The sequence below is a fragment of the Prionailurus bengalensis genome, chromosome A3 (genome assembly GCF_016509475.1).
Source record: "Prionailurus bengalensis isolate Pbe53 chromosome A3, Fcat_Pben_1.1_paternal_pri, whole genome shotgun sequence".
NCBI lineage: Eukaryota > Metazoa > Chordata > Mammalia > Carnivora > Felidae > Prionailurus > Prionailurus bengalensis.
In genome coordinates this window covers 5,863,362-5,878,486 of record NC_057354.1, presented here as the reverse complement: position 1 = coordinate 5,878,486, position 15,125 = coordinate 5,863,362, and the positions used below count along the sequence as shown (strand labels likewise).

The 15,125-nt window shown below is 53.9% G+C and overlaps 1 protein-coding gene across 1 annotated transcript in view; it reads right to left on the bottom strand.

Annotated features, from left to right (window-relative positions):
• The window catches only part of BMP7 (bone morphogenetic protein 7), a 93,298-nt gene that overhangs the window by 60,243 nt on the left and 17,930 nt on the right, over window positions 1–15,125 (bottom strand). The window contains exon 2 of the mRNA XM_043553619.1: window positions 1,075–1,267. Coding sequence (XP_043409554.1) covers window positions 1,075–1,267 — 193 coding nt within the window. The remainder of the gene's footprint in view (window positions 1–1,074; window positions 1,268–15,125) is intronic.

The window sequence follows — 15,125 nt, the reverse complement described above, 5'->3', positions numbered from 1 at the left end:
CGGTGCTTGGGGAGGTGGTGATGGTTCCCAGGTCCCTAGTGTGGTGACAGGTCCCCATTCCCGCTGCACATGCGAATAAGGGCTGTCCATCAGGAGGCGCCATGAATTCCTCCATTAGTTACTGACGAAATGGCATCGGGCCGACGATAAAAGACGATAAAAGTCTGCCAGCCTGAGATATCTTGAAAGCCAACCGCTGGGTGTCACCGCCTGGGTCACATCCACCTCGGGAGCCCATTATGTCCTTGTTCGACGCTCCAGCCCATCTCTCAGCCTTCTTACCCCCCGGGAGACCTCAAAACTAAATCAATGCAACATTTTGGTTCCTGACTTCGTGATTCTCCGAAGGCTCAGGTCTCTCTCTGCCTGGTTACTTAGGTTCTGCTCCCCTAACATTTTATTACAAACGGCCACCTTCATTGCTTGCCTGACATCATGGGCTGGGGTGCACAGTGAGGCACAGGGTAGGCCTCCCCCCAAAATGTTTCTCCCTCTTCCCTACCCCCGTCCCCTCGGTGCCCATGAACGCATGCCAGACCCAGACCCCCCCATAAATACCCACGCGGCTCACCTGGCTGTCTCCGATTCCTAACTCAATTTGCTGACAGGGGCTAGTTTTAAGACACAGCGACATACACCATAAACTTTCTTGAAAAAATACATTCCAGTCCCTGGGGCGCCTGGGTGGCGCAGTCGGTTAAGCGTCCGACTTCAGCCAGGTCACGGTCTCGCGGTCCGTGAGTTCGAGCCCCGCGTCAGGCTCTGGGCTGATGGCTCGGAGCCTGGAGCCTGTTTCCGATTCTGTGTCTCCCTCTCTCTCTGCCCCTCCCCCGTTCATGCTCTGTCTCTCTCTGTCCCAAAAATAAATAAAAAACGTTGAAAAAAAAATTTTTAAAAAAAAAGAAAAAATACATCCCGTGGAGGGGGCCTGGCACACGGCTGGTGACCCGTGACGGAAGCAGCCGTGACTGCCCCCTGCCCCAAACTGGCCCCGTCCCCTGGCCGCCACCCCCGTCTTCCTCTGCCACTGAGGGAAGCTCAGGACGCCTCCCGGGGACCCGTCACAGCACCCACCTGCCCAAGTGCTCCTGAAGCACCTGGTAAACGCTGATCCGGAACGTCTCATTATCGAAGCGTTCCCGGATGTAGTCCTTGTAGATGCGGAATTCGGCTGCGGTCACGGCTTCCCCTTCTGGGATCTTGGAAAGATCAAACCGGAACTCCCGGTGGTGGTAACGTGGGTGGAAGAACTCTTTGTCGTGCTCCACTAGAAAGGAAGAAAGCACACGGGCACCGAACGCTCGTTAGTAGCTGGCTCTCACGCTCGTGGCTCAGCGTCCCAGCCGGCCCACTGCCGGGCCCCCCAGGTGCCACCTGCCCGTTCCCACTGACCTGGTGCAGCCGGGGTGGGGGTGGGGGTGGGGGTGGGGCCGCAGCCACAGACCCTATGGTCGCCTTGAGCGCCAGCAACGACTCTCCATCAACCCGCTGGGGAGACTGGGGCACAGACCCAGCCGTCCCCGGGACCCTGGACAGACTCGGGTTCACGCGAGCTCAGGCTTGCGTTCAAATCCGGGCTCTGCCGCTAAGGAGCTGGCTTGCACGAGGTACCAAGTCATCTCTCTGGACCTCGATTTCCTCATCTAAAAATAAGGACAATAGTCCTCCTTTGGGGGTTGTTGTGAGAGTTAAGTAACCGAATTCTCATAAGCAGGAGTGTTTATTTTGGGGCGGGGGGGGGGGGGTTAATGTCTATTTATATTTGAGAGAAAGAGTGCATGTGAGTATGCGAGCAGGGGGAGGGAGGAGGGGCAGAGACAGAGACAGAATCGGAAGCAGGCTCCAGGCTCCGAGCTGTCAGCACAGAGCCCGAGGCGGGGCTCGAACCCACGAGCCGCGAGATCGTGACCTGAGCCCAAGTCAGATCCTTAAGCGACTGAGCCCCCCAGGCGCCCCACCCCAGATGTTTCTAACGGCCACCAGGGTTTACAACCACAGCCTTAGAGTGAAAGCAGAAAAAAGAGGTGAACGGCAAGGTCAGGGGACGTGGCTTTTGAAAATGGCTTCTGGATAAAGTAAGGCAAAGGCCTCAGTGCTTCTGCTTTATTCTGGCGGTGATCCTAGCCTCGGGTATGACACCCGCTGCATCGATAATAAACGCCCCAATGATACAAGCCCAAAATGGGTGTTTCTGGGAGTGGACCTGTGATTCCCAAGGTGCACGCATCCTCTGGTCCAAAATGGAACAGGGGAGGGGTGGGGAGAGACCAGACAGGCAGGGAAAATAGTGGAACCAGCTTGGCCAGAAGAGGGGAGAAACACGCCAGCTTCATGTAGAGCTTTGGGTTAGTGAACTCTAGAAGCTCTCAGGCTGGGTCAGGGCTACCCCGGCTGCGAGGAGGACGTGAACGCCTTTGAGGAAGAGGGTCCTCAACAGTGGCAGCCCAAAGGCCCCTCCTACAGATGTCCATTAAAAAAAAAATCTGTTTTAAACCTTAATAGTAGTTCTAAAAGATACTGCGATGGGGGCAGGGGTGTTGAGGAATGATCCACTCATCAGGAGCAGCCCTCAAGGCCAGGGGACTCTGGCTGGCCACAGGAATGACCTCTCCAGAAACCACTGGATCTGTAGAACATTTCCTTTCTGACCCGGTCTACGGGCAAGGCTGAGCTGGGTGGCGAACAATGGTGATGGGCACGCGTCACCAGTCCCCCAACTCTGATCTATGCGGAAGTGGGGAGGGAGGGGTCTTTGTGGTAGCTTCTAGGAAGTACAGCCCACTGCGGACCACGGGAGCTTCGGGAGGGGGCACGGCAAAGACCCTCGACTCTGTCACTGGGGAAATGCCCGGGGCCGGTCCTCTGTCATCCTTCTAGCTCATTCAACCTTCAGGTCACCCAAGGAGGTGGGCACAATGCCACATTGGCAGGGAAGGCACCTGAGACCCAAGAGGTGTGGGGTGGCCTGCCCGGGGCCAAAGAGCCGGGACTCGAACCCCGGCCCCACCAAATCCCAGCCACGCATCTCAGTGGCTGAGCCAACAGCCCCGCAAGACCAATTCCTGTGCCTGTTGTCAGAACATTCTCATTGCGTGACAGCACGCGTCCGGAACGCGCTCGAACCGTGTGTGCAGTTCTGCACACGGTCCAAGTGAACCTCCCCACGGAGCTCCTCCCAGCTCGACAGAGCATCACCCCCCAGCAGCCCTCTGCTCTCCCCAACTTCTCAAGCCACAGGCTGGTTTTCTTTGTTTTTGAATATTATAAACAGGGATTCACACGGTATGTATTCTTTTGTACTCGCCTTCTTTTTTTTTTTTTTTAATTTATTTTTGAGAAACAGAGAGAGAGCACAAGCAGGGGAGGGGCAGAGAGAAAGGGAGACACAGAACCAGAAGCAGGCTCCAGGCTCTGAGCTGTCAGCACAGAGCCCGACATGGGGCTCGAACTCACGAACCGTGAGATCACGACCTGAGCCGAAGTCGGATGCACAACCGACTGAGCCACCCAGGTGCCCCTCTATCTTTTTTTTTAAAGCTTGTTTATTTATTTTGAGAGAGAGAGACAGAATGCGAGTGGGGGAGAGGCAGACAGAGAGAGAGAGGGAGACACAGAATAGGAAGCAGGCTCCAGGCTCCAAGCTGTCAGCACAGAGCCCGACGCGGGCCTTGAACCCACGAACCGCGAGATCATGACCTGAGCCGAAGTCAGACGCTCAACCGACTGAGCCACCCAGGCGCCCCTGAAATGTTCCCTTACACAGTCCTATTTAAGTCCCATGGGGCTGTGGACTATGAGAGGTGCACTCCACAGCCCCCCTCCCTCCCCCCATGCCGACAGACTGCACAGATCAAGTCTCCATCTCCAACCATCGGCCTCTGTCCTCCCCCAGAGAACGTGGGTGCCGAACCCCCAGCTTGCAGCAAAGATGCCTGAAGAACCCAGAAGCACACACACACACACAAAGCAGTATTCACGAAGCACCAGCTCTGGGCACTTTCCAGCATCATCTCTCTGATCGACTCTGGTGAGGCAGGGTGGATCCCCATTTTCCAGATGAGGAACCGGAGGCTCGGGGACTTGCCCAAGATTACAAGTGAAGTGAGTGGCTGGCCTCCGGAAGCCCACTCTGGAACCAGGTGAGCTCAGCTCAAATCTCAGCTGTGTCTACCAGCTGTGTGGTCTTGACCGCGTTCCCTAACCTCTGCATGCCTCCCCTTGCCCCGGGGATAATAATGAGAACGGCCCCTTCTCGCTGAGCTGTCCAGAGTTGGCACCCAACAGCAATGCTGGGCACACGGAACCAATTCACGTCCTGGGCCTCTCAAACAATGAGCCGCGGGAACGATGGTCGGTGCAGAAGGAGCCTTATGCGCGTGTGGGTACCTGACAACTGTATTTGAAAAAGAGCGCGGTTAGACCGAACACTAAAGACATGTGCGAATAAGCACGACACGAACACAGGTGCCATCCCTAAAGTCACCCCCAAACAAGGAGAGAAAAGACTGATGCATAATCACAAGGCTCAATCTAGGCAGCAGGTGCACACAAAACCTTTTAAACGTCTAAGATAAAAATGCATCTTACCTGTGAGGACAGTGAAGCGATCAGGGTTATACGGTTTCTTTTGTTAAAAGGATACAGGCACCGAGCGTCCGGCTACATTTGTTGCGAACATTTGCAGGCCCTTTCGGGCGGCACCGAGCGTCCGGCTACATTTGTTGCAAACACGGCACCCAGCGTCCGGCTACATTTGTTGCAAACATTTGCAGGCCCTTTTCGGCGGCTTTCTGAGCAAACTGCCCTCGCTAATTATTTCAGGGCAATGAGCAGCAGAAACCACGTGGACCTCCTGTGCTTCCTAAGACCACGGCATCGTGGGTTTTAGAAATAACTTTGTGATTTATCAAAGAAAGAAGTCATTCCTCCCCCCGCCCCCCCCCAAAAAGAGCAGTTAATAATTCAAAGTCCAACCCAAACTCCCAATCTCGCATTTCCAAGGCTTCCATTTGACACAGCAGTCACCCCACAGCACAGAATCTACACCATTTCGATCTCAGGGCTCAAGACGGTTCAGCTCTCGCCGCGAAAAGCAGAGAAATGCATGTACTTTGAGGGAGTAAATACGTCTTCACATTTCCTTGTCACGTCACCATGCTTGATTACCCAAGACCTGGGTTTTGAAATAACTGCCTAGAGTTGTTATCTCCCTTTGTCCATACAGAAAAGCTTTCCAAAGGGAACCCAGAGCCTAGGAATCTAGCTTTTTCTGCACTGACCTCTGCACTCCAGCACCCCACCGGCTAAGAGAGCTCCCGGGCATTAACCAAGACTTTCATCTTCCAAAGATGAAAAGGGCCCACATCTCCGAGACCAAGAGAGAAGTCCAAAGAAAACGGATTCCGGGAAACACCATTCCCCAAAGCCGATTTTCGTGTCCTTTTACGAAAGGCTGGAATTAATAACCCCCACGCTGGTCCTGGGAGGGGTAATTCTGGGTGGGAGAATGTCAGTGTTTACGGACATTTATCTGTTTAGCAGAGGCAGGTGGGAACAGGAAGCCACCCGCCCGGGCGTCCCTTCTCACCACCGCTGACACGTCAGGGAACACCTCTGCCCCATGCAGGTGACCACGGTCGCGACACCCGACACGCAGACTCACGCAGCTGGCTGGGTGCTCACCCTTCTGCGTCTGTGTCCTTCACTCAGCCTCCCCCCGTGTGGCTGTGTGTAGTCATGGGTCGTTCGTCTGCACTGCTGCATCGAACCCCGTTGTGGGTACAGGCCCCCGTCTCCTCTTGGAGGGTCGTTTCCAGTCTGGGGCTGTTACACACCCTGCTTTGAGGAACATCCTGGTACGTGCCTTTTGGCGAACACGTTTCTGTTGGGGAAACACTCTGACACAGGACAGCAGGTCAGCGGGCAGGTAATCGCTGGTCTTCGGTAGATGCACCTGACTGTTCCCATGTCAAGAACGTGGGGGTAACAGCAACGGGGCCAAACGAGACACAGCCCCCAGAGGAACCGTTCGTTTTAGTTTCTGTTCGTAAACCCCAGTGCATTTGTTTACGTATGAGGGAGTTCTTCACACGGAAGACGGTGAATCCAGTCTTGAGGAAGGATGGGGACAACCAGCCCCAGAGGACAGGGAAGGGCACCGCGGGCAGAGGAGACAGACTGGTCCAAAGATCTCCAGTTCCGAGCCTCTTTAATAAAGATGACGCTCCGGGAGGCAAGAGAACCAATCAAGAGTCCACAATATAACCAGAAGCTAGAACTGACTTTTCAAGGACGCTTGACTGCCCGAGATCCCATGTGTCAGAAACCTCCCCCATCCCGACTTGACTCTAAAACTTCCAACCCAGGCTCCTTTCCTTCCTACAGGGATACACTTCACCCGGAAGGTTCTGTCACACGTCCAGAACTCCCTGGAGCTGACTGTTACCAAGGCAGCTGTCGGAAGGCAACCGGTGGCCCGGAAGCCTTGGGCATGTCAACTTCCAGGATGGCTCTACATTCATTCGAAGATTTACCCGGCGAGGTGATGGAGTCTGAAAAGCTGCCCAAGGCACGCCAGAAACCGGGAGCTCTAGAAAGTGGAACAGGCGTACCCAACTACTCCCAGAGGAAAAGGTTCTCTTAGTAACACGACGGTTGGCACTCGGCTGTGCACCTGCTCCAGAAGAAGACAGGCCGCTGTCCGGAACGCACAGTAAAGGAATAGCACGCAAAAGCGTAAAATGATACACGCTTCCAGGAAAACAACTCAACGTCTCCAGTGTAGTCGTTCAACAAATGCTCCTTGACCGCCCCAGCGGGGTGTGGGAGAGCGCTCCATTGTCCTGAGATTCGAGAAACACCGATAAAAGCCCAGTTAGGTCGAAGCTCTGCCCCCTGCCTAATCCCTGAGCTAGGTAATGCCTATCACTTTTTAAATTTTATGTTTAATATTTAGTACTAAATACAGTAAGTAATACATTATTAATATTAATTATATTTATTTATAGATTGTATTATTTCATCGTAATTTAACATTAATCATTTAATATTTTAAAATATACATAAGATTCACCATCTTTTAAAAAAATTTTTTTTAATGTTTATTTAGTTTTGAGGCAGAGAGAGACAGAGCATGAATGGGGGAGGGGCAGAGAGAGAGGGAGACACAGAATCTAAAGCAGGCTCCAGGCTCTGAGCTGTCAGCCCAGAGCCCGACGTGGGGCTCCAACTCACGGACTGCGAGATCGTGACCTGAGCAGAAACCAAGAGTCGGACGCGTAACCGACTGACCACACAGGAGCCTCGGTAACTACATTTTTCATTTTTCGAGGGACTGTCGTACCGTTTTCCACGGAGCCTGCATCGTCCTGCCGTCCCACCAACCGTACTCAAGGGCTCCGGTCTCTGCAGGTCCTCGCCAGGAAGGGTCGACTGGTCTTCCGCCGTTCTGTTTTGACAGCAGCCAGGCGGATGGCAGTGGGGTGGATGGCCACGAGTACACAGGCCCTCCCGCGGGCCTGGATGGCACGTCACAGGGGTCACACACAGGATCTCACGGGACCCCTATCGAAGCCCTACTCAGCGGCAGGCACGTGAATCAGGTCCATTCTACAGATGAAGACGATAAGGCTCAGAGAGGCCAAGTCGCTTCCCCAGAGCCACACAGCCGGTCCGAACACCCACTTGGTGCCCGCGTCACCGGCCGCAGGACCCCCTCCCTGACGCTGGACACGGCCACCGCCCGCACAGCTGCGGAGATCATCAGGTAAGGACACAGCTCGGAAACACAGCAAGTTCGCCACATCCGCCTCCCTACACGCTAAGCTCGGCGAGTGAAGACCGCATCCCACTCGGGTCCCTCTCCAGTTTGCAAGTTCGGCTCCTGCCCAAGGCCAGGGCCGCCCCCGAGAGAGGCCGACAGCTCCAAGACCGGCCCGTCTCCCCATCGTCCCTCCCTAGCCCCCCGCCCGGCGGAGAGGGCACACAAGCAGCATTGTCTCCCCGCCCCCGAAACCGCTGCTTCAACTCTCGAACTTTCCACCAAATACTTGGGCTGCCGAGGAGACCACCTGGGGTCCCAGCGCCGGGCGCTCCGAGAGGGTCTTTGGAGACACTGCCTCCTTGTTAGATGCCCAGAGACCCAGGCGCGGAGGCGAGGCCGCTGGCAGGCCAGGCATTTGTCATCGTGCGCGGCACAGATGTGGGGTGGGGGTGGGGCAGGGGAATTACTGTACCGCAAGATGAAACACTTCAATGTCAACATGTGCTCAGTGTTGCTCGAACAATGTTATCATTGTGAATTGAATGGACCAAAGGGTTTAGGGGATGGGGCGGGGAGAGGGCGAAAAGATGGGTTTAATTATCTCTAGGGCTGAAGCCAGTTATTTGCCTAAAAAGACCCAGACGCTGGTGGAGCTGGAAAGGAAAGTGGGCTGTGAGCACACGTCGAGCCGTAAACCCAGGCGGCCAGCCCTCATTCGTGGGCGCCCCAGCCCCGCGGAGGGAGGCAGCCAGCCCCCCGGGGGTCTCCGGGTCCCCAGATCCCATTCCCGGCCAATTGCGAGCGGAGGCACAGAATGGAAGCCGTTCGCTGTCTTCGGCTCGACTGGTTATTCTCAACCGCGGTCATTCTGTCCTCCCCTCAACCCCACCAGGGGATATTGGGCAACGCTTGGATTCGTTTTTGTTTTGCCACAACCGACGGGGTGTTTGCCCCTGGCAGCTAGTGGGTGGAGGCCAGGGACATTGCTAAACATCCTGCAACGCACAGCACAGCCCCCCACCCCTTCAGGGAATGGTCCGGCCCCAACTGTCAATCATGCCAAGCTGAGACTCCCTGAGCAAACAGACAAACGACTCCTACGAGAGTCAGGAACCCTGGGGTTTGGCCCCATCCGGGCTCTCGGCTAGGTGAGCGGGACCCCAGGCACCCTGGACCTCGGCTTTTCCCTGCAGAACGCGGGGACGGATTTCATCGGTCTCGCCCCCTCCCTGCACTCCCATCAGGGCCGTACCATGGAAAGCTGCCAACATTCCACCAGTTTTGACCTGTAAGGGTTCAACCTCACGCCTCTACGCTTGACCTCTGTGTCTGTGCTTCCGACAGGACTGCCACTAACCCACAGGTGTCTACGCGGAGCACCTTGACACGTGGCTGGTGCTGCTGGGACCCGAAGGCTTCCATTCATTCTAGCGCGATTCATCTGACTCTAAACGGCCACGTGAAGCTAGCGGCTCCCGTATCGATCGGGCAGCACAGACGCAGAGCGTTTCCGTCCCGGAAGAAGGTTCTATTGGACAGCCATGCTTCGCCGTAGCGGTGTGCTGGCTTCTCAAAGCACCAAGACGATGTGTAAAGCTCACTGCAAACCAGGGTCTGACACGTGTTCTCGGAGGTACAAGAGGAGGTTTTTTTCCCCCAGCTCAAAGACACCCCCATTGTGAAAAATGCCACGGAGACGGGGAGAGGTTAATCCTTGAGTTGTGTGCGAGGCCTGGGACGGAAGCTGGTGGCTCCGTGGCTCTGGGTTCTGTCTTTGCTCTAGGTCACCCTGGCACCCCAGCCCCTTCCCTCTGCGGAGCTGGGCTCGTCTCCATGGTCACAGCCCCACGGGGCTTAACATCCCTTAACCTCCCCTCCCCCACCTGCCCCGTTCTTTCCCGCCTAGAACTGAACTGCTGATTATTTTGATGGGCCTGCTGACCTGTTTATTAACGGTCTCCTCTTCTAGGTTTTAACTCCAAGAGTATACACACTGAGCAACAGAACGTTAACAGGTTTCAACCGTGGAGCTGTACAATGGGAGAGCTCTAGAAATACTTAATTCTGGGTGCCTGGGCGGTTCAGTCGGTTAAGCGTCCGACTCGTGATTTTGGCTCAGGTCATGATCTCCCAGCTCACGGGATCGAGCCCCATGTCAGGCTCTGTGCTGACAGTGTGGCGCCTGCTTGGGATTCTCCCTCTTCCTCCCTCTCTTCTCCTCCCCCACTTACGCTCTCTTTCTTTCTCTCCGTCAAAAACCAACCAATCGATCAATCAATCAACCCTTCATCGGGTTGCTGTTGGCTCAAAATAGACCAGGGGCTGGCCAACTCCAGTGCGCTCCAGAATTACCAGGGAGCTCATTAACACAGAGATCACTGGCATTTGTAATTCAGGGGGTCTGGGGTGGGGCCTAAGAACCAGCATTCCTAACACATGCTCAGGAGATACTGGCAGTCTGGGGGCCCCACTTTAAGAACCGCAGGACAGAGGCTGTGTGTAGAATGCCACCACCCAGAGAGGTCCTGAACGATGTTAGCATCTGCTAACTGTCGCATCCGCTCTGTCGCTTGCCTGACTCTTGGCAGGTTCTCCAGTATCTCAGTGAAGAGTCTTCAGAAACCTCCCCAGCCAGCACCCTCGCCTCACTCAGCTCAAGAGCAATAAATAACTGGGTCTGGGGGGGGGACACGGGTTCGAACACAGGCTCTGCCAACCGCCGGTAGGGACTCAGGACAAGTTAACCCATCTCTGGGAGGCTCAGCTTGCCCCTCTGTAAAATGGAGACATTAAGGGGCCTCCAGTTACGGGGCCTTTCGAGAATTCAAGGTCACAGAGGCAGGGGGTGGAGGGGGACACGTGCCCTAACCACAGCAGCCCCCCCCACCCCACCCAGGGCGGCCACTACTGGGGAGAGGAGCTGCTTTGGGACAGGAAGGAGCCTCTCCAGACCTTGCCCCAAAGCAGCCAAAGACTCCAGGGTCAGCTGGGCACATACAGCTGGCTTAAGGTATTTTAGAAGCAAATCAAATCAAATGAGAATTTATAATCCTTCCTGAGGTCTGGGCTCCATCAACCCAAACTCATTAGGCCCCCGCCGTGCAGGTGCAGCTAAGGAAGAGACTGTTGTGCGTTTCCTTCACGCTGGGCTCCCATCTCCCTTTCAAAATAAAAGCTTCTCTAAAGCCCAGTACTTGGACCGAACCACAGAGCCATCCACGGTGATCGCTGCACACAGGATGGTGTAGGTGAGGTGTGCAAAGGCTGGACCGCACCAGGGCTGGGCAGTTTGCTGGAAGGCTGGACCACACAGGGGGGCAGGGAGGGTTGCTGGCACCGGCGATCTTCAGGAGCCACATCCGTTTGACATTCACATTTTCCAGTTTTTTTTTTTTCTCCCAAGTTTATTTACTTATTTATTTTTAAGTAATCTCTACACCCAACGAGGGGCTGGAACTCACGAGCCCGAGATCAAGAGTCACATGCTCCACCCAGCCAGCCAAGTGCCTCGCTATTCGCACTGTCAACAGGCCGAACTTGGATCCCCAAACTGAACTACGCCAAAACGCCCTCAAGTTCACCCCGTTGTCCTTTGCGCCTATTTCTGGTCACGGAAGGAGAAGCCACGATCAAGAAGCCAAAGGATGGTTTCGAAATCTGTTGCACATCATCCGTAGAGGTGCAAACGACTTCCAGAGGGAGTCTCCCCAGCTTATGTGATTCTACACGGGGACATCTTACAAATCACTGGAAAGGATCAGTAGCGATCGAAGAGAATTCCTGTACAATTAAATTTACATACAGTTTTAAAACCGGGGCGACGAACGCATATGCCATGGGAGGACAGGACAGGGGTCACCCCCGGGGAGGAGCGCGAGGGGGTTCTGGGAGCTGATCGTGTTCTGCTTCTTGATTCGTGCACGGTTCTGCACACGGTTACACTTCTGTAAACAGTGTGCGTGGTAAAGGTTGGCTGGCTTCAGCCATCTTCAATACAACACGAGTATTTATTACCGTATCTCCTCTATCGTAAGAGGTGTGATCGACTTAATGACGGCTCTTGGGGGAAAAGATACCAACACGTTGATCAATTTTATGACATTTTGGTTTCAGAAACGCCGATAATCAAAGAAATGGGGTATTCTGTCTAAAGGACTCGATTGTAAAACATTTCTGTGGCTTCCTCCTGCCCTCGCAGATGACCTGCCCATTAGCAAGGCTCTTTACTAACCTGCTCTAAACCCATCTTTCGAGCCCGAGGACCACTTCAGGATCAAGTTTAAGAGGGACGGCTCAAGAGCCGGACCTCCAAACTTAAATTCACTTCCTGGCTATGTATCCTGGGCCAGCTACTACACTCTGTGCTCAGTTTTCTTCTCTATAAAATAGGAAGATAATAACAGCCCCCACCTGAAATGGTTGTTAGGAGAAGTCATCACATTAATTTAGGTAAAGAGGATAAAGGATGCTTGGCACATAGTAAGCCCCTGACAAATGGTACCTACTTAGATTGTTATTAGAATGGCTAACACGGGGGCGCCTGGGTGGCTCAGTCGGTTGAACATCCGACTTCAGCTCAGGTCGTGATCTCACGGTGCGTGGGTTCGAGCCCCACATCAGGCTCTGGGCTGACAGCTCGGAGCCTGGAGCCTGCTTCGGATTCTGTGTCTCCCTCTCTCTCTCTCTCTCTCTGCCCCTCTCCTGCTCATGCTCAGTCTCTCTCTCTCTCAAAAATGAATAAACTAAAATAAAAAATAAAAAAAATAAAAAAGAATGGCTAACACAGATATAACTAAATAGTAGACACACCCTCAATCCCCCAACCCAGTCACAAGGGACCAGAACCTGACTCCCAGCAACCTTATTCATGTAGCACGATCTACTATCTAGATCCAACTGATGCACGAGTACACATGTGATTCCAGCTGCCTCAGAGTCTCTCTGAGGTGCAGAGGTCTACCATACCATCAAGGACCCAAGTTTCTTCGGTCTTTTTGCTCTGCCCCTGTCTGCATGTTGATTTTTAATCCTTAGGCCTTTTGCCTCATGGTCACAAGAGGGCTGCCACGACTCCAAACATCATGTCTTCACAGAGCCACATTCATGGCAGAAAAAAAAAAAAAGAAGTACAGAGAGTTCTGTTTGCTCAGCTGTCACTCATCTGGAAGCAAAATATTTTTCAGAACCACCTCCTACCCCATTCCTCCCCTAGCAAATTTCCTCTCGTGTCTCACTGGTTCGGACAGCATCCTGTGGCTATCCCAACCTGCTGGAGAAGCTGGGAAAGCAAGTATGTGGCTAGCCAGATAGTTATAATTACAAGTTGCTGTGGGTGGCCTTCTTTCTCCCAACCGACAGGGTAGCAGACAGAGGAAACCAGTGAGGCAGAGAAGCAAGACAGGAGCTGTTCAGTGACAGATGAGGGACCCAGAGAGAATAACCCCGGGATTCTCTAAGGACCTGCAAGCTGCTGGCGTGTCCTTCCCTAAGGCTTGGGATGCACTGACTTCCTTTTTTTTTCCCCCCCTTAAGCTAGTTTGAATAGGTTTATTTTGCCTGGACCAAAGAATTCTGTTACGTGTACTTTTGTTCACACCAAACACCCGCGCCCCAAAGACGATCCCTGAAAATACCTGCCACCTCATCGACTCCAACCGGCGAACCCAAGGATACGCTCGGACCCTCGCGCATTACTCTCTTGCGGACAAGCAGAAGCAACCTAGTACCCAAAGCCCACTTCCTGAAAGTTCTTTCCGGCTCTCAGCATACACACAAGATTGAGCAGGCTCTCTCCAAGCAGCTTTCCACCTCTGGCTAGCAAACCGTGCGACACGGATTCTTACGATGCCTCGAGTATCTGGATCGATTCATCCTCTGTCCAGAGGGAAACAGGAGCCACCTGTCCCACAAGCAGGACTCAGATCAAGCCCCGGGCCCAGACTCTGCTTCCTCCCAGGGGACAATGATTCCTGACCTTCTCGGGACTTTTCAAACACGTTGCTCCCCTGTCTAAGGAGATCAGGAGGGTTGAGCTGATAAGATAAAGTTTGTTTTCAGCAAACAAGTGACTGTTGGCTAGAGTCCTGAGGACTCACGTTGTGTCTACTTAGGGGCATGAGCCTAAAGAGAAGCTCAAGTCTCTCCGTGGGCCACAGAGGGTCTGAATTCGTGTCAGCATGCTACCGGCCTTCTCACACGTTCACGGCGGCACACTATTGTCTGGAGACCAGAAACTAGCTTCGGGGCTGTGTCAGAGAGAGAAACAAAAATCACCCCCTTCCCCCTGCGTTGGCTAGAGGCCACTTTCATACCTTCCCATCCTCCCTGGCAGCAACAGCTGGCCTTATGAACCAGGTTGGCTCCTGGGACTTAAGGAGAAATCTTCTAGAGAATTCTAGAAAATGAAGAGCGAGGCAAGCAAGGAGAGCTCTTTGAACGCATCCCCTTTCTCTTGCCTTGAACGTGAGATTGTGCGAGGATGTGATGTCTGGGGCTGTAGCAGCCATCTTGCAACCATGAGGCAACGGGCACGAGGAAGTTGAAGGTGGTGAAGATAAGGCGTAAGTTTCACGAATACCTGGATGAGACCACTGAGCTACCACCCCCAAACTCGGAATCACCTCCTTGAGGTCTTGCTGGTATGGGAGATAATGACATGTCTTTAGCGCCAAAGCCGCTGTTAGGCAGGTGTTCTGTGACTTAGAACACGTCCTAGATGAGACATCGTTCCTCTCCACAGAAGCAGGGAGCAGGCTTTGGGGGGTATATATATGCCTTGCACCACCTGCTGTCCTGGAGGGTGTTGCTAGTGATTAAAGAGAAGCGTTTGGGTCCACTATGGGTGCTGAGTGCATCTGTCTCCAACGTGGCAGCTTCCTAAAGGATCTCAAGGGTAATTTTCACGCTGCCCAACTTCTATCCAACCCGCTGCCTTCCGCCTGGCCCCCACGGAAGGGGTGACTTTTTGTCACACTTTTTTGCAAGGGTCCAGGCCTCTTGTCAAGATCTGTAATAGGAGGGGAGTAAAAAAGCAGAAGTATCATTTGTTTGAATGTTTATTTATTTTCGAAAGAGAGAGAAAGACAGAACGTGAGCAGGGGAGGGGCAGAGAGAGAGGGAGACACAGAATCCGAAGCAGGCTCCAGGCTCCCAGCTGTCAGCACAGGGTCCGACGCGGGGCTCGAACTCACGAACCGCGAGATCGTGACCTGAGCCAAAGTCGGACGCTTAACCACCCAGGCGCCCCCAGAAGTATAATTTTTAAAATGTGAAGCCACTTACGGAAATGCAGTCTTGGATAGGAGGGGCCCAGGCCGGGGGTGGAGAGGGACTCACGGGCGCCCCCAGTGAGCTGTACCGGGCA